The sequence below is a fragment of the Eriocheir sinensis genome, chromosome 57, assembly GCF_024679095.1.
Source record: "Eriocheir sinensis breed Jianghai 21 chromosome 57, ASM2467909v1, whole genome shotgun sequence".
Taxonomy (NCBI): Eukaryota; Metazoa; Arthropoda; class Malacostraca; order Decapoda; family Varunidae; genus Eriocheir; species Eriocheir sinensis.
Window position 1 is genome coordinate 7,967,193 of NC_066565.1, and position 19,103 is coordinate 7,986,295.

General features: G+C 46.7%; 2 protein-coding genes across 28 annotated transcripts in view; one reads left to right on the forward strand and one right to left on the reverse strand.

Moving 5' to 3' along the window:
• The window catches only part of LOC126984785 (uncharacterized), a 50,303-nt gene that overhangs the window by 13,821 nt on the left and 17,379 nt on the right, over positions 1-19,103 (forward strand). For 4 of the 7 annotated variants that reach the window (XM_050838896.1, XM_050838893.1, XM_050838895.1 and 1 more), the window contains 5 exons: positions 301-382; positions 1,459-1,579; positions 1,985-2,174; positions 3,042-3,148; positions 3,444-4,663. In XM_050838896.1, coding sequence (XP_050694853.1) covers positions 334-382; positions 1,459-1,579; positions 1,985-2,174; positions 3,042-3,050 — 369 coding nt within the window. In that variant the 5' untranslated portion in view covers positions 301-333 and the 3' untranslated portion in view covers positions 3,051-3,148; positions 3,444-4,663. Of the gene's footprint in view, positions 1-65; positions 383-1,458; positions 1,580-1,984; positions 2,175-3,041; positions 3,149-3,443; positions 4,664-19,103 lie in introns of those variants that run through there. The other 3 variants (XM_050838890.1, XM_050838891.1, XM_050838892.1) reach the window with 3 other exon arrangements.
• Positions 3,769-19,103, reverse strand: part of LOC126984781 (uncharacterized) — a 35,353-nt gene continuing 20,018 nt past the window's right edge. Inside the window, exons 1-6 of one of the 21 annotated variants that reach the window (XM_050838873.1) lie at positions 6,639-6,741; positions 6,045-6,242; positions 5,649-5,747; positions 5,357-5,455; positions 5,160-5,258; positions 3,769-5,061 (exon numbers count right to left, since the gene is read on the reverse strand). In XM_050838873.1, the coding sequence (XP_050694830.1) occupies positions 4,644-5,061; positions 5,160-5,258; positions 5,357-5,455; positions 5,649-5,747; positions 6,045-6,242; positions 6,639-6,697 (972 nt within the window). In that variant the 5' untranslated portion in view covers positions 6,698-6,741 and the 3' untranslated portion in view covers positions 3,769-4,643. Of the gene's footprint in view, positions 5,456-5,551; positions 6,243-6,440; positions 6,742-19,103 lie in introns of those variants that run through there. The other 20 variants (XM_050838869.1, XM_050838867.1, XM_050838864.1 and 17 more) reach the window with 20 other exon arrangements.

The window sequence follows — 19,103 nt, forward strand, 5'->3', positions numbered from 1 at the left end:
GTATGGTGTGGTGTGGTGTGTGGTGCGGCTGGGTGTGGTGTGGTGTGGTGTGTGGTGCGGCTGGGTTTGGTGTGGTGTGTGTGGTGCGGCTGGGTGTGGTGTGTGGTGCAGCTGGGTTTGGTGTAGTGTGTGGTGTGTGGTGTGGCTGGGTATGGTGTGGTGTGATGTGTGGTGCAGCTGGGTATGGTGTGGTGTGGCTGGGTATGGTATGGTGTGGTGTGTGGTGCGGCTGGGTGTGGTGTGGTGTGGCAGGATTTGACTCGGCGACTTTTTTTACCTCGCTGTTGGTGGTGTTTGCAGAAGGACAAGCAGGACCCGGACGGTGACATCATTATGAGGCTTGAGTACGGTCTCCTGAACTCCTCGTCCCTGGAGCTGATTGGTGAGTTGGCGACCCTGTTTTTTCTTTGTTCGCATGTCTTTCTGTCTCTATCTCTGGTTGTGGCTTTTAATTGATGGGTCTGTCTATGTCTGTGTCTCTGGATGTTTTATTTGCTTCTCATTTTCTCTCTCTCTCTCTGTCTGGGTCTCTCTTTGTCTTTGTCTGTCTCTGTTTTTCTCTCACTTTCTCTCCCTGTGTGTCTCTGTCTCTCTGGATGTTTTATTTGCTTCTCATTTTCTCTGTCTGTCTGTCTCTGTGTCTTTGTCTGTCTCTGTCTCTCTCTGGATTTCTGTAGCTTTTCATGATGGTTGTTTTTTTCTGTTTTTATTTTCTCTGTGTCTGTCTATGTCTTTGTCTGTCTCTGTTTTTCTGTGTCTGTCTGTGTCTCTGTGTCTGTCTGTGTCTCTGTGTCTGTCTGTGTCTCTGTGTCTGTCTGTGTCTGTCTATGTCTTTGTCTGTCTCTGTCTCTCTCTGGATTTCTGTAGCTTTTAGTGCTAATGGTTGTTTTATCTACTTCTCATTTTCTCTGTGTCTGTCTCTTTGGTAGTATTGCTTTCCTTCTCTTTCTCTACTTATCCCTGTTTCATTTTCCTCCGTTCTCATTTTTTGTTCTCTTTCTGTTCTTATGTCTTATTTTTTCACCGTTTTCCTTTCATTCTTTTCCTTTTTCATTTCTCTCTTCCTCTCCTTGTCTTAGTTTTCCCTTTTCATTTCTTCTTCTTCCTTTTGCTGTCTCATTTTCTCTGTGTCTGGCTCTCTGGATTTCTGTAGCTTTTATTTATTTATTTATTTTTACAACAAAGGAGACGGCTCAAGGGCAACAAAAAGTGCATAGAAAAAAAAGGCCCGCTACTCACCGCTGCCATAATAGACGAAAGTAAAGAGTGGCCAAGAGAGAGGTCAATTTGTGGTGGAGAGGTGTCTTGATAATGGCTGTTTTATGTCTACTTCTCATTTGGTCTCTGTCTGTCTCTGTCTCTGGGTTTCTGTAGCTTGTAGTGATAGTTCTCTCTCTCTCTCTCTCTCTTCTGGAAAAACAAATTGAATAGGTAACCTGGTGCGCACTTTCTCCGCAGAGCAACCCATCACCGACCCGTACGCTCTCAACAGCGCGGAGACGGTGGTGACCATAGCCAAGGGGTGCGAGGAGGAGGTGTGCAAAGTGGACATGCAGACCGAGGTGGCGTTCCTGGATGGGTGAGTCCGAGGGGGATGGGAGGAGAATGTGCGTTAAGATGCGATTGGTTCAGCTGTGTCAAAGTTCTCAAGCTCTGTTCAAGTCTTCCATCATCAAACTTCACTTGTAATCTTGTCTTAACCTCACTTTCCAGGAATAACAGTTCGCTCTGAGGGGGATGGAATGCTAATGTATGATCAGTTAAGCTGCGCAAAGTTCTCAAGCTCTGTTCAATTCCTCAAACTTCACTTGTAACTCTTGTCTTAACCTCACTTTCCAGCAATAACAGTTCGCTCTGAGGGGGATGGGATGCGAATGTGTGTTAAGATGCGATAAGTTAAGCTGCGTCAAAGTTCTCAAGTTCTTTTCAAGTCCTCAAACTTCACTTGTAATCTTATCATAACCTCACTTTCCAACAATAACAGTTCGGTCATCATAGGCAAGATCAACCGGCTTGAGGTGACAGCAAGCAACAAGGGGGAACACGTGTACCTCCCCAGCCTAATGGTGAGCCTGGCGCCGCCCCTCGTGGTCTTCCAGCCTCCTCACCAGTGCATCTTCCACTCCTCCGAGCTTGTGTATAACTTGACCAACCCTCTGAAGAGCAGTGCTGAGGTGAGTGAGGGAAGGGAAGGGAGAGGAAAGGAAGGGAAGGCTGAGAAAGGGAGGGGAAGAGAAGGGAAGGGAAGGGAAGGTCAAGGAAGGGAAGGGAAGGGAAGGAAAGGTGAAGGAAGGGAAGGGAAGAGAGAGGAAAGGAAAGGGAAGGGAAGGTCAAGGAAGGAAAGGGAACCGAAGGGAAGGAAAGGGAAAGGATGGGGAAGGGAAGGGAGAGGAATCAGAATCAGAAACTTTATTTACATTTTATACAATGGTTATTCTTTACAGGCTTAAAACTATTGATCATAGTATATAGAGTGGTCCCCCCCCCCCAGGCGGAGACTCCGAGGCAGGGTGAAGGTGCGCCATTTTGAAATTTGGGAAAAGATGTCTACATAGTTTGTCTATTTTTGATCTGTTGTCTGTCTGGAAAGCTGGATTTTCTTATAGCCTTCTCAAACTAATGCTTCCTCTACATAGTTTGTCTATTTTTGATCTGTTGTCTGTCTGGAAAGCTGGATTTTCTTATAGCCTTCTCAAACTAATGCTTCCTCTACATAGTTTGTCTATTTTTGATCTGTTGTCTGTCTGGAAAGCTGGATTTTCTTATAGCCTTCTCAAACTAATGCTTCCTCTACATAGTTTGTCTATTTTTGATCTGTTGTCTGTCTGGAAAGCTGGATTTTCTTATAGCCTTCTCAAACTAATGCTTCCTCTACATAGTTTGTCTATTTTTGATGTGTTGTCTGTCTGGAAAGCTGGATTACCTCACGTCATTAGAATGCAATTGATACCTTTTCTTGGCCTTTGGAAAGAGTTGATGTGAGGGGAAGTGTTGAGGATGCCCGCCTACGGTCCTTGCTGAGCAGTTTCTGTGTCTTTCAGAGCGTGTGAAGCAGTTTGCCAACCTGGTCCTGGCCCTCATGATGCTGTTCGCCAGGTACAATCACTGGATGGTGGGCGACAAGTTTGAGAGACTCGCCCCCTCACTGGTAATTATGCCCCGTTGTTTCCTTCTCTCTGTTCACGTTGAGGACCTAGTGTTTTTTTATGCTTTTTTTGTTTTATTGCCCTTGAACTCTAAAAGATAAAACTACATGACCTCCCCTAACCTAACCTTACCTAACCTCCCTTAAAACCCAAATCCCCCCAAACCTAACCTTTCCTGACCTCCATTAACCTTTTATAACCTCCCTTAACCTCACCTAACCTTACCTAACCTCTCCTAACAACCTATCCTCCCCTACCCTAGCCTACCTTAACCTAACCTCCCTCCCTCCCCCCAAGTGTTCTTCATGCTAACCTGCCGGCTCATCGCTGAGTACCAAATCCACCGGAAGGAGAAGATGGACAAGGCGGCGGCAGCGGCCAAGAAGTCACCCGCCGCAGTCGCCGAAGGGAAGGACGGAGGAACAGCCGCCAACTCCATCGCTGGCGGCTCCACATCTACTCTCGTTTCCTCCTCCTCCTCCTCCTCGCCCTCCTCCTCCTCCTCCTCCTCCTCGCCCTCCTCCTCCTTTTCTCAACATGGACGGTCGAAGGAGGATGTTTAGTGTGGAGGTGTTTGATTGGGGTTTGTGGTTCAGTGTTTTTATTTTCATTTGTGTGTGTGTGTGTGTGTGTGTGTGTGTGTGTGTGTGTGTGTGTGCTACCCTTCCCTCCCTCCCTCACCCCAATGTTTGTCTCTAGGTGTTTGTAGGCGATAAGATGACCTTTCGACACACCTTCTTTCTTTCCTTTATTCTTTCCCTCTTTACAACGTTATTGTAAGTATACGTAACCTTAAACTAACGAAATACAAGTTACGTGAACCCTACCCTCGAGATATGTTATTTTGATCTCTGTACGTATAGGCAAGATTACGTCTCTTAAACTAACGATATATAAGTTATGTCAACCTTAACCTGCGAGGTGTATGTATAAGTAACCTCAATTCACTGGTATGTTTGTATAAGTAACCACAATTCATTTTATTTGTCATATGTTACTGTGATCTCTGTATGTATAGGGAAGATTATGTCATTTAAACTGATGGAATATAATTTGTCAACCTTACTTACGAGATGTTTGTATAAGTAACTTCAATTCACACTTTGATCTCTGTACGTCGAGGCAAGGTTACGTCAGCCCAGCACTCACTGTTTGCTTATTTCTCGTCTTTACATAGACGTAACATTACGATCCTTGTATTGCTGTAGGACTTGTGTTGTGGAGAGGAAGTATTGCTGTAGGACTTGTGTTATGGAGAGGAAGTATTGCTATAGGACTTGTGTTGTGGAGAGGAAGTATTGCTGTAGGACTTGTGTTGTGGAGAGGAAGTATTGCTGTAGGACTTGTGTTGTGGAGAGGAAGTATTGCTGTAGGACTTGTGTTGTGGAGAGGAAGTATTGCTGTAGGACTTGTGTTGTGGAGAGGAAGTATTGCTGTAGGACTTGTGTTGTGGACAGACAAACAACGTAATATAATCTTATAAGGGAAGTAAGAGTGTTATAAAAATTGCAACAGTTTGTCAGAAAGGCCTATTTTTAACCCCTTGACTGTGGATTTCCTACAAGAAGACATCACCAAGCTGTAGGAGTGGAATAAATAGTGGCTGCTACAATGCAATGATGAAAAATGTAAAGTTCTGCACCTTGGGAGGGGATATCCAGCACACCAATACCACATGGGAAACACTCCACTATCCACCACAGAGGCAGAGAAAGACCTGGGAGTGTATGTTACCAGGCTACCAGTGAAGGGATATCCAGCACACCAATACCACATGGGAAACACTCCACTATCCACCACAGAGGCAGAGAAAGACCTGGGAGTGTATGTTACCAGGCTACCAGTGAAGGGATATCCAGCACACCAATACCACATGGGAAACACTCCACTATCCACCACAGAGGCAGAGAAAGACCTGAGAGTGTATGTTACCAGGCTACCAGTGAAGGGATATCCAGCACACCAATACCACATGGGAACACTCCACTATCCACCACAGAGGCAGAGAAAGACCTGGGAGTGTATGTTACCAGGCTACCAGTGAAGGGATATCCAGCACACCAATACCACATGGGAAACACTCCACTATCCACCACAGAGGCAGAGAAAGACCTGGGAGTGTATGTTACCAGGCTACCAGTGAAGGGATATCCAGCACACCAATACCACATGGAAACACTCCACTATCCACCACAGAGGCAGAGAAAGACCTGGGAGTGTATGTTACCAGGCTACCAGTGAAGGGATATCCAGCACACCAATACCACATGGGAAACACTCCACTATCCACCACAGAGGCAGAGAAAGACCTGGGAGTGTATGTTACCAGGCTACCAGTGAAGGGACCAGCACACCAATACCACATGGGAAACACACCACTATCCACCACAGAGGCAGAGAAAGACCTGGGAGTGTATGTTACCAGGCTACCAGTGAAGGGATATCCAGCACACCAATACCACATGGGAAACACCACTATCCACCACAGAGGCAGAGAAAGACCTGGGAGTGTATGTTACCAGGCTACCAGTGAAGGGATATCCAGCACACCAATACCACATGGGAAACACTCCACTATCCACCACAGAGGCAGAGAAAGACCTGGGAGTGTATGTTACCAGGCTACCAGTGAAGGGATATCCAGCACACCAATACCACATGGGAAACACTCCACTATCCACCACAGAGGCAGAGAAAGACCTGGGAGTGTATGTTACCAGGCTACCAGTGAAGGGATATCCAGCACACCAATACCACATGGGAAACACTCCACTATCCACCACAGAGGCAGAGAAAGACATGGGAGTGTATGTTACCAGGCTACCAGTGAAGGGATATCCAGCACACCAATACCACATGGGAAACACTCCACTATCCACCACAGAGGCAGAGAAAGACCTGGGAGTGTATGTAACCAGGCTACCAGTGAAGGGATATCCAGCACACCAATACCACATGGGAAACACTCCACTATCCACCACAGAGGCAGAGAAAGACCTGGGAGTGTATGTGACCAGGCTACCAGTGAAGGGATATCCAGCACACCAATACCACATGGGAAACACTCCACTATTCACCACAGAGGCAGAGAAAGACCTGGGAGTGTATGTTACCAGGCTACCAGTAAAGGAATATCCAGCACACCAATACCACATGGGAAACACTTCACTATCCACCACATTGGCAGAGAAAGACCTGGGAGTGTATGTAACCAGGCTACCAGTGAAGGGATATCCGGCACACCAATACCACATGGGAAAAACTCCACTATCCACCACAGAGGCAGAGAAAGACCTAGGAGTGTATGTTACCAGGCTACCAGTGAAGGGATATCCAGCACACTGATACCACATGGGAAACACTCCACTATCCACCACAGAGGCAGAGAAAGACCTGGGAGTGTATGTTACCAGGCTACCAGTGAAGGGATATCTAGCACACCAATACCACATGGGAAACACTCCACTATCCACCACAGAGGCAGAGAAAGACCTGGGAGTGTATGTTACCAGGCTACCAGTGAAGGGATATCCAGCACACCAATACCACATGGGAAACACTCCACTATCCACCACAGAGGCAGAGAAAGACCTGGCTAAAACCGCTAATGGGCTGGGGCCGTCCAAGAGGGCCTACTGGTGCTACAGGCAGACAGGGGATAGACAGGAAGGAAGGGCATGATTGCAGGCTGCTGGAAAATACAATACAATACATTACGATAGATTACAGTATGGAAAGTATGTACCTGCCTCTAATAGTACATACTGAGGATGATATGTAGCTACTTCTTCCATCCTCACAATTAATACAGGAAGGAAGGGCATGATTGCAGGCTGCTGGAAAGTACAAAAAGATACATTGCAATAGATTACAATATGGGATAATAGTGTAGCTACTTCTAATAGTAGCTATATACAGAGGATGATATGTAGCTACTTCTTCCATCCTCACAATTAATACAGGAAGGAAAGGCATGATTGCAGGCTGCTGGAAAGTACAAAAAGATACATTGCAATAGATTACAATATGGGATAATAGTGTAGCTACTTCTAATAGTATATACAGAGGATGATATGTAGCTACTTCTTCCATCCTCACAATTAATACAGGAAGGAAAGGCATGATTGCAGGCTGCTGGAAAGTACAAAAAGATACATTGCAATAGATTACATCATGGAATAATAGTGTGTAGCTATACTAATACAGAGGATAATATGTAGCTACTTCTTCCATCCTCACAACGAAGGCAGCATTTCCAGACAGTAAGTAACAGCATAATCGCAAACCTCTGGAAGATACAAAGTGACACAAAGTGAAAACATAATTGGAAGCTGCTGCTGGAAATTACGAAAAGGACATTACGAGATGAAACACAACAGACCAGCGTGCTTCCTCCTTCCTCTGAATTATGGCAAAATCTCTTGGACAGGAACAGAAAAGAAAATGACAAACTGCTGGAAAAATACAAAGAACTACTGGGAAAGAAATGGACGCAAGGTGATAGATTATGTTACGAAATGGGGAAATAATACGTGAACTAACTGTCCCTTCCCCTGAATAGAGACACATAAGCCAATGCCAAGGAAATAAAGACACTAGACCAGTGGCTCCCAAACTTTTTACATGATGCCCCCTATTGATTTATAAGAAATCCTCACGCCCCCCATCATTTGTTACTCCTTCATGTGTGTGTGTGTGTTTGTGCGTGTGCGTGTGTGTTTATTTCTTGCAAAACTGCAATTTTTGGCAGATGGAATCACGCCCTCTCTTTACCTAGCTCACGCCCCCCAAGGAGGCATGCCCCCCAGATTGGGAACCACTGCACCAGACGATAGATTGTCACGAAATAGGGCAATAATATGTGGGGTTGGCAGGGCAGGTATGGGACCATCAAGGATTATTGTCAGGACAGGTGTGGGGCTGTCATGGCAGGTGTGGGGCTCTCAGGGCAGGTGTGAGGATGTCAGGGCAGGTACGCTATTGTCATGGCGGGTGTGGGGCTCTCAGGGCAGGTGTGAGGATGTCAGGGCAGGTACGCTATTGTCATGGTGGGTGTGGGGCTCTCAGGGCAGGTGTGGGGCTGTCAGGTCAGGTGCTGTCGGGTCATGGGGGGTGTGGGGCTGTCAGGGCAGGTGTGGGGCTGTCAGGGCAGGTGTGGGACTGTCAGGGCAGGTGTTGGGCCGTCATGGCAGGTGTGGGACTGTCAGGGCAGGTGTGGGGCTGTCATGGCAGGTGTGGGACTGTCAGGGCAGGTGTTGGGCCATCATGGCAGGTGTGGGACTGTCAGGGCAGGTGTGGGGCTGTCAGGGCAGGTGTTGGACTGTCAGGGCAGGTGTGGGACTGTCAGGGCAGGTGTTGGGCCGTCATGGCAGGTGTGGGACTGTCAGGGCAGGTGTGGGGCCGTCATGGCAGGTGTGGGACTGTCAGGGCAGGTGTTGGGCCATCATGGCAGGTGTGGGACTGTCAGGGCAGGTGTTGGGCCGTCATGGCAGGTGTGGGACTGTCAGGGCAGGTGTTGGGCTGTCACGGCAGGTGTGGGACTGTCAGGGCAGGTGTTGGGCCGTCAAGGCAGGTGTGTGACTGTCAGGGCAGGTGTTGGGCCGTCACGGCAGGTGTGGGACTGTCAGGGCAGGTGTTGGGCCGTCACGGCAGGTGTGGGACTGTCAGGGCAGGTGTTGCCCGTAGGGCCGTCATGGCAGGTGTGGGACTGTCAGGGCAGGTGTTGGGCTGTCACGGCAGGTGTGGGACTGTCAGGGCAGGTGTTGGGCCGTCATGGCAGGTGTGGGACTGTCAGGGCAGGTGTTGGGCCGTCATGGCAGGTGTGGGACTGTCAGGGCAGGTGTTGGGCCGTCATGGCAGGTGTGGGACTGTCAGGGCAGGTGTTGAGCCGTCATGGCAGGTGTGGGACTGTCAGGGCAGGTGTTGAGCCGTCATGGCAGGTGTGGGACTGTCAGGGCAGGTGTTGAGCCGTCATGGCAGGTGTGGGACTGTCAGGGCAGGTGTTGGGCCGTCATGGCAGGTGTGGGACTGTCAGGGCAGGTGTTGAGCCGTCATGGCAGGTGTGGGACTGTCAGGGCAGGTGTTGAGCCGTCATGGCAGGTGTGGGACTGTCAGGGCAGGTGTTGGGCCGTCATGGCAGGTGGGACTGTCAGGGCAGGTGTTGAGCCGTCATGGCAGGTGTGGGACTGTCAGGGCAGGTGTTGGGCCGTCATGGCAGGTGTGGGACTGTCAGGGCAGGTGTTGGGCCGTCATGGCAGGTGTGGGACTGTCAGGGCAGGTGTTGGGCCGTCATGGCAGGTGTGGGACTGTCAGGGCAGGTGTTGAGCCGTCATGGCAGGTGTGGGACTGTCAGGGCAGGTGTTGGGCCGTCATGGCAGGTGTGGGACTGTCAGGGCAGGTGTTGAGCCGTCATGGCAGGTGTGGGACTGTCAGGGCAGGTGTTGAGCCGTCATGGCAGGTGTGGGACTGTCAGGGCAGGTGCTGGGCCGTCATGGCAGGTGTGGGACTGTCAGGGCAGGTGTTGAGCCGTCATGGCAGGTGTGGGACTGTCAGGGCAGGTGTTGGGCCGTCATGGCAGGTGTGGGACTGTCAGGGCAGGTGTTGAGCCGTCATGGCAGGTGTGGGACTGTCAGGGCAGGTGTTGAGCCGTCATGGCAGGTGTGGGACTGTCAGGGCAGGTGTTGGGCCGTCATGGCAGGTGTGGGACTGTCAGGGCAGGTGTTGAGCCGTCATGGCAGGTGTGGGACTGTCAGGGCAGGTGTTGAGCCGTCATGGCAGGTGTGGGACTGTCAGGGCAGGTGTTGAGCCGTCATGGCAGGTGTGGGACTGTCAGGGCAGGTGTTGAGCCGTCATGGCAGGTGTGGGACTGTCAGGGCAGGTGTTGAGCCGTCATGGCAGGTGTGGGACTGTCAGGGCAGGTGCTGGGCCGTCAGAGCAAGTGTGCGATCGTCAGGGCAGCTAGGTGTGGGGCCATCACGGCAGGTGTGCGATCGTCGGGGCAGGTGTGCGATCGTCAGGGCAGGTGTGGGGACGTCAGGGCAGGTATGGGGCCATCAGAGCAGGTGTGAGGCCATCAGGGCAGGTGTGGGGCCATCAGGGCAAATATACGATCGTCAGGGCAGGTGTGCAATCGTCAGGGCAGGTGTGCGATCGTCAGGGCAGGTGTCGGGCCGTTAGGGCAGGTGTGGGGCCATCAGGGTAAGTGTGGGGCCATCAGGGCAGGTGTGATCGTCAGGGCAGGTGTGGGGCATCAGAGCAAGTGTGGGGCCATCAGGGCAGGTGTGTGATCGTCAGGGCAAGTGTGGGGCATCAGAGCAAGTGTGGGGCCATCAGGGCAGGTGTGATCGTCAGGGCATCAGGGCAAGTGTGGGGCCATCAGGGCAGGTGTGCGATCGTCAGGGCAGGTGTGGGGCCATCAGGGCAGGTGTGCGATCGTTAGGGCAGGTGTGGGGCCATCAGGGCAGGTGTGCGATCGTTAGGGCAGGTGTGGGGCCATCAGGGCAGGTGTGGGGCCATCAGGGCAGGATTGGGGCTGTCAGGACAGGTGTGGGGCTGCTAGGGCAGGCGTGTGCATGGGGCCGTCAGGGCAGGTGTGTTGCCGTCATGGGGGCCTTCCTGTGGTCAGGGTCCGTCTGTCTTGCCCATAATTCAACCCCAACCTTACCTATGACACACACCCGTGTAATGCATTGTGCTGCCAAAACAAGTGTGTGTATTGTACGTAGGAGATGACAACCCCCAACCTTACCCTTATACACTGCACTGCCAGATTCGTGTTGCCTTACCTACCTAGACATCTTACCTAGACGGGTTCCACGAGAAGGGAACCCCACAAGTGCCTACACGCCAGCAGAATACATATTTGTGTAATTACTCTTAACACTGAAACTATTGTTATGCCGGTGTCGTGCGAAATAACTTGACCGACAAATAATTAGTAACATCGGTATCTGCTCATGCGCGGCTAGAACTCGTGAGTATTTCGCACGTAGACGTGCGAAATACTTATCAACCTGCGAAATTATTATAAATAGCCCAGTTCGTACTCACACTGTTCTCTTTAGGTTTATAAAGCAACAATAAGTGTGTAGGGTAATAATAAAGTTTGTGAGATATAAATAAAAGCCTCCTCAAGCAAGATACATCATAATGAGCCTCTAAAGGTGCTACTTTGGCTTGTTATCTACGTGTCATGAATCTACTTTGGTATGCGATCTACACTTTATATTGCGATCTACGTGTCATGAATCTACTTTGGTATGCCATCTAAAAGGTTGATGGATGGTCCAGATCAATGGTTCCCAGCCTGGGGGCCATGGCCCCGGGATACTTTCTTGGGGGCCATGGAGTAATATGAAAATTATGGTTTTGATTCTTTTAAAGTCAATTTTCATGCAGTTTTTCTAATGCACTGCAGTACCTAAAGATAATTATCTCTTACATATCATTAAATTGGAATATTTCCATATAGTGTTCTGGTCCTATAGCTATTGGCACCATTACACAATTCATAACTAGTAATAACTGAATCTGAAAAGATGACAGACACTGAATGGGGCCATGGAGATTATTATATATATTGGTCGGGGGCCACAGAATAGAAAAGGTTGGGAACCACTGGTCTAGATGGTCTTGATTGACTCTAGAGGGTAATAGAGATGGTAGAGAGGTAGTTGAGTCCCGGCTCAACAATGTACAAGAACGAGGAAAACACTTGTCGTGGTTTCGAGAGAATGTCTGGTTAGAGTGTCGAAGCTCCGGTCCCGAACAAGGAAAACACTTCAACCAATTATTCAGAGAGAAGTCGCTGAAGGCTCAACAATCCATTCCGACGACTGCATGGCCAGCTTACTCTAATTTAAACCAAATCAATTTTCGTCATTTTTCCGTAAATCATCAGGAGTATTACGTCGATCTTAACACCGGAGCACATACACAAGGAATTGAAATATCCTGGCTTGATGCTAAGATTCGTATATTGAAAAAAAATTAGAGGCTGCAGTCAAAGAATATTTTAATTGCACCTAGACAACTTATGTTGGCGGATAATGAGAAAAGAAGCTCCTGACTTATATTTAGCATTTTTAGCTGATGTATGTGCTGTTTATCGCTAGAATGTTATTAATAGAATTTTTTAAATTATTTTTAATTAAATTTTCTCTGTTATATATATGTTATATGTTTTTATGTAGATATCATTTCAAAATAAAATTTGTACGGTGTAGATACTTTTCCTTGTAGATAACAAGCCAAAGTACGGTGTAGATATTTTTTCCTTGTAGATAACAAGCCAAAGTAGCACCGCCTCTAAATTATGATCGTCAATGCACTGATAGGTATTTTTTCTTATGTGGCTTCCTGACCTGCCATTGCAGGCCACACATTCATCACAAGATAGATTTAGGTAATCACGGAATCAAAGTTTGTCTATACAATCTTCAGTATTATAATAATTAATCAACTCGTGCGTATTTCGCACGTATAGGACCTGCGAAATTATTATTTAATGCCGAGATTTTCTATTCTCTTTTCTCTATTACTCTCTCGGTCCCACACGTCCTCTGCGTGTATCGAAACAGTACACACGAGAAATTAATCACAACAAGGAGAGGGTATTCCCCGGCTGCTTGGGATTGAACCCGCGACCAGCGTGACGGGAGAGCCACTCCTTACCGAGTCGGCCAAAGAGGTACCCCGCTGGCTAAGTGGGTTATGGGAGGCTCGTTCATCAGGCCGTCGCCGCACTACATTTATACCTCAGCTCGTGCTCACAGTCATGCAGTGATAGATATCCTTCTTCTTGTGGCTTCCTGACCTGCCATTACAGGCCACATGCATCACAAGATAGCTGTGACCGTGGTACCTGAGTTTGTTCGTACAATCTTCAGTAATTTAATAAACTCGTGCGTATGTCGCACATAATTTTATTATAGGACCTGCGAAATTATTATAGCTCAGCTCGTGCTCCCAGTCATGCACTGGGAGATATTCTTCTTCTTATGGCTTCGTGACCTGCCACTAAAGGCCACATGCATCACAAGATAGCTTTATGTGACCATGGAATCTGAGTTTGTTCAAACAATCTTCAGTAATGCAATTAATTGAGCATTTTCACACCATCCCTGGCATAGAAAACGAACTTGTGACCGAGCCTCTTCTTTATCTCTTTCTCTTAATGTCCAGCAGCATCAGAGTGCTCGCCTAACACATTAACAATAACTTGAGATACTCTCTGTTGATATGAAAACCTACAGATGATAATATTCTAGCTAAAATCCATTAACTAAAGCTGTGAAACAAATTACTTACCATCTGGCTTCGACTTATTTCGCAGCTCTGTTGTTGTCAGGCCGCGCATGCGCAGATACCTATGTTACTAATTATTTGTCGGTCGACTTATTTCGCACAACATCGGACGTATTACTTGGGTTCCGTGTCGCCGTCACAAGACTCCGTGGGAGGGAGATATATAAACACTTTGCACAACTTCTGTAGTTTAATATTCTTCCTTAGTAGTTCACTTCACTCTTGACTCTTCACTGGGCACTAGCTTACTATGACTCGGACTGGGACTCTCTCGCCCTCTTCTCCTATATATATCCAGAACAGTACAGTCTAGAATGTTACAGTATATTTTAGATCATACAAGAACATGTAGCAAAAATATATGCGAGTTGGCAACACTTCCCGCCTGGCGTCTGGCCGCGCCCCGCGGGGCGCTCCTCTCGGAGCCTTCTAGAGGCCCATGGACGCCGGGGGAAGCTTCCAGCACAACAGTACGTAGGGGTTAAAATTCGTATAGCCTTTGACCAAGGTACTCTGCTAGTTTTCTCTTAAATACAGTTAAGGATGTTGACAGGATAACTGTGTCTGGCAGGCTCTTCCACAAAGCAATCACTCGGACTAAGAAGTATCGCCTACGTATTTCTGTGTTGCTGTGGGGTAGAAATAATCTGTGTGAATTTCCACGGGTCCTAGATGATGTCTGGAGGGAAAATAACTCAGAGGATTGCACAGGAGAGAGGCCATTGAGAATCTTCCAGACCTTGACTATGTCAGCTCTAAGCATTCTGCCATGCACAGAGAAGAGACCCAAGGCATCCAGTCGGGAGGCATAGTCAAGATTAAAGTCCAACAATCTCCTTGGTCCATCATCGCTGGACCCTCTCAAGCATGTCAGTATCACCTACATACCCTATGTGCCATACAACTGAACAAAATTCCTGCACAGGACGGATCGATATGTGAGGTGAGAAGAGATTTCTTAAACTCAGGCTCACGGTTAACTGTGCTCTTAAGTAAATTCGACGAAATTCCTGCAGCTTTATTTGCAAGAGAGCATATGTGGAGATGAAACTTCAATGAAGTATCAACTTGAACCCCTAAATCTGATGCAGACTGCACAAACTGTAAAGGATTTCCTCTAATATAGTAGCCAGGGTACGGGCCAAGATTTGGAGCAGATCCTCGGCAGAACCTAAGAACACGGGTCTTGTCCGAGTTGAGCCTGAGCCCCCACGATTCCGCACGTGACACCAGTAGGTCTACATCTCTCTGCACAGAAGCAAGATCTAACAATGTAAGAGAAGACGTAGTCTTATTTATCTTTTGGTATATTTTCAGATCATCAGCGAAAATTTTGTATTTACAGGTCAGATCGTGAGCCACAAAGTTAATATAAATGAGAAAAAGGGTTGGTCCAAGGACAGACCCTTGGGGAACTCCACATGCGTAGAATCACTCTCAGAACCCCCAACCACAACCCTCAATACTCTACCGTTCAGAAATCCGTGTATCCAAGAGAGTAAGGGATCCCCGATACCGATGTGGGAGGGCTTACTGATCATAATGTTATGATTTACTAAAGTCAAATAGTATAAGGTCGACCATATGCCCGATCAAGCCAGCAGGTGGCGTCATCATGTCGTGCCGTTCATGGGCACTCTTTTTAATTAATTATGTAGGTTCATTATACCTCAAAGTAGAATTAATTATTGATCATTTAAACCACAGAGTAAAATTAGTAGTTTATTCACCCAGTCTTATAAGGCACCATTATCGCACACAGGATCATCACCTGTCCAAGTAATATAGGTACCACGACTTTAATAAAGTTACTTGAGGTAATTGTTGTTTAGAGATTCTGATGGTGAACTAAGGGTCATAGGACAGGGTCCACTTATTAGAGGTTAGCTTACGTATCTTACATCACTAATTACACTTGTAAATACCATGAACACAGGTTAACATTAACACCTTAACCTAGCATGCACACATGGCAATAAGTAGCACCAACATAATAACTGTTTCCACCCACGCGGGGAGACACAGACTCCACCATTCCACACCTTAATTAAGTCCTAACTAAACTAGTGAGTGTTTGCGCTTCCATTGTTACCCCTGAGAACAACACACATACCACCCTTTTGGCTTTCTCCTTTCCTTCCTCTCTTCACACACCCTGCCAGAGGCAATCCCCCACAACGCAGCTTCAAAAGTGTTTACTGCTGCATGTTGGCCTTGGTCTGGACGACGCCCAGCTTCCCATCTGTCAGGCTTGCCTTTGGCACACCTGAAAGGGGCGATGTCGCTCGTGAGAATCCAGTCTCAGTTATAGCATTATAGCCAAAGTGAGTTGAACACCGTGAACAGCTCTTTCCTCACTTGAAAGGGGCGATGTCGCTCGTGAGAATCCAGTCTCAGTTATAGTATTATAGCCAAAGTGAGTTGAACACCGTGAACAGCTCTTTCCTCACCTGAAAGGGGCCTGACTGACAGCCAACACGTTGCAAACCTATTAAACAATTACTTTTCCTCGGTGTTTAATAATAACAGTCCTCCCACCACCACCACCAACACCAGTACTAATGTAAATCCCGAGCATGCATTGTCTAACTTTGAAATAAAACCCGATGAAGTCCTCAAAGCCCTCAAATCACTTAAAACAAATAAAAGTCCTGGACCTGACAAAGTATATCCAACTCTGCTGAAAGAAACAAAGAGCGAAATACTCTCCTCCCTCACAACCGTATTCAATATGTCCTTGCAACAAGGCATCGTCCCTTCAGATTGGAAAAAGGCTAACGTGACACCGATTTTTAAGGAGACAAAAAAGTACCAGGTAATTACAGGCCCATTAGTCTAACTTCGGTTGTAGGTAAGCTACTTGAGAGCATAATTAGAGACAAAATTGTGAACTACCTTGAAAGCCACTCATTAATTGGGGACTCACAACATGGTTTCCGAAACAAAAGATCCTGCCTATCAAACCTATTAACCTTTTATAACGACCTCTTCACTGTTTATGACGTAACCAAATCACTGGACGTAGTCTATCTTGATTTCCAGAAAGCGTTTGATAAAGTCCCGCATCATAAATTACTTTACAAATTAAAGCAAATAGGTATTGACGGTCAAGTAAACCAATGGATCGCGAATTGGTTGAGCAACAGACAACAAAGAGTAGTGATTGACGGATTTAACTCAGAGTGGGCGCCGGTCACTAGTGGCGTCCCTCAGGGCTCGGTTCTTGGCCCAGTGCTCTTCATTATTTACATCAACGACGTGGATGTTGGACTCAATAACCGCATCAGTAAATTTGCAGACGACACAAAGATTGGTAACTCGGTTCTCACTGACGAAGACAGGCAAAGCCTCCAAGAGGATTTGCACAAAATTTCAGCTTGGTCGGATAGATGGGAGATGCCCTTTAACGTAGACAAGTGCCAGGTCCTTCATGTTGGAACGAGGAATAAGAAGTTCGATTACGAAATGCGCGGCTTTAAACTCAAAAGCGTTCAATGCGTCAAGGACTTGGGGGTCAAAATCGTGTCAAACCTCAAATTCTCACAGCAATGCATCGATGCAGCAAATAAAGCGAACAGAATGTTGGGCTTCATTAAAAGAAACTTTTTATTCAAGAATAAAGATGTAATACTCCCGCTCTACAACAGTTTAGTCAGACCCCACTTGGAATATGCGCGGTACAGTTTTGGTCTCCCCACCATGCAAAGGATATAGCTAAATTAGAAGGTGTTCAGCGTCGGGCAACGAAAATGATCCCTTCCTTGCGCAACAAATCCTACGAAGAAAGGCTTTCTACCCTTAAGGGGCTACCCAACAACTGGACAATAATATTCATTAAAAAAAAAAGTTTGCAGTACTTTTTCTTCAAACTTTCAGGGTCTGTTTAAAATCTAGGTGCCGAGATTGGGTCAAAATTTGAACATGCTAGTGCATAGCGTTATGATGTTATGAATGTATGACGTCATACGTTAATCCAAATTATGAAATTTGTCCTAGAGACTTCAGATTTTGTATGGTGTTACTTAAATAACATAGTAACAGCCCCACAATTTGTTTTTTGACATAACTGTCAATACGCGTCTAGAAATAGCTGTCGAAATTTGGTATAAGTTATGACGTCACTTTTTCCCATCATTAAATTCCCCCGAGGCTAAACTTCTCACTATTCCCAAAAAATAGAATTGTGGCGATGTAGACAATCCCTTCATGTATATCTATGAGCATTTTCAAGGAGCTGCAAATGTTTTTCTATTTAGCATTTTCTTTTAAACTTGTAAATTTGATGTTTTGAGATAAACGCGTTTAAAGATTTAGTTATCACATATCTATGACAAATATAGCGCGATTTGATTTATTTTCACACACAAAAGTCCCTCACATATACTGAATAAAATAACAATGAATCACCGTACAATATCAATATTTAATGTAGTTACAAGAACGAAATTTGTCCAGAACTTACCCACGAATCCTGTCGTATTTATTTTTGGTGTCTTATTGTTGTCTTCTTGTGCTTTTATCGGTAAAATACCTCACTGCTGGGGTGTTTTCACAGTGCCAAATCACTGCAGAGGGGTTTATTTTTACCAGCATACATTTTTTTCCCACAACTGCAATACGCAAAACTCTTCACCCATTGTAGAAGGCTTTCCTCATCTACAATCACATATTTTGTATCGATATTGTCACTCTTCTTCTCTTCTTCTAGTGCAGGAACATTATTCAGTTTGAAGCCTGACCTGGTAACGTGTTGTGGTGGTGGTGGTGTCCCAGGCGGTGATGAGTCACGGCGTCCTGCCCGCGGTGGTGGTGGTGGTGTTCCGAGCCTCGCGCCAGTCTCCTGTTCCTCTTGATTTTTGTCTCTTCGTTTCTTCCTTCTAGCCTCACGTAGCTTCTTGAATCTTTCTCTTGTTCGAGGAGCCATAGCTGTGTCCCCAATAATATGTTGACAACAAGACAACATAAGAGGGGTGAACGATCCGTAAAGAAGGCGAGTGTTGTGGCGATGGAGCGTGACACAATGCACTCATCAGTGTTTACGAGGTAACTGATTGGCCGTGACCGCCTGGATCTGCTCGCAAACACACTTCGACGTACGTCTAGCAACTCTGTAAACCTCCTGGCAGCAAGTGGAGCGCATGAGGGCGGAAAACAAGGAAGAAAAGAAGCGAAAACTAACCATAAACGGCGGGTGTATAGAGTTTAAAGTCCCGCGGTGCTTTAAAATGCATACGCCCGCCGTCCCTTTACATGGTATTTAAAACATTTTTGAGGAAAAATCTTTACATCACTGTTTTCTTATATATTTTTACTATTCAAATCAGCAAAAAAAAAAAAAAAAAAAAATTGGGTTGGTGGTCCATTTTTTGGCCTCCCAGTTGTTGGGTAGCCCCTTAACATGTTCTCTCTTGAGAAACGTCGCCTCCGAGGAAAACTGATCGAATGTTTTAAAATACTTAATGGTTTCACGAATGTAGACAGATCAACATTGTTTCTGATCGATGACACTTTGCGCACGAGGAACAATGGCGTAAAACTCAGATGTAGACAAATAAATTCAGACTGCACCAAATTTTTCTTCACCAACGTTGTAGTGCGAGAAAAGAATAAGCTTCCACCATCAGTGGTCCAGTGCAACACGATTGACTCCTT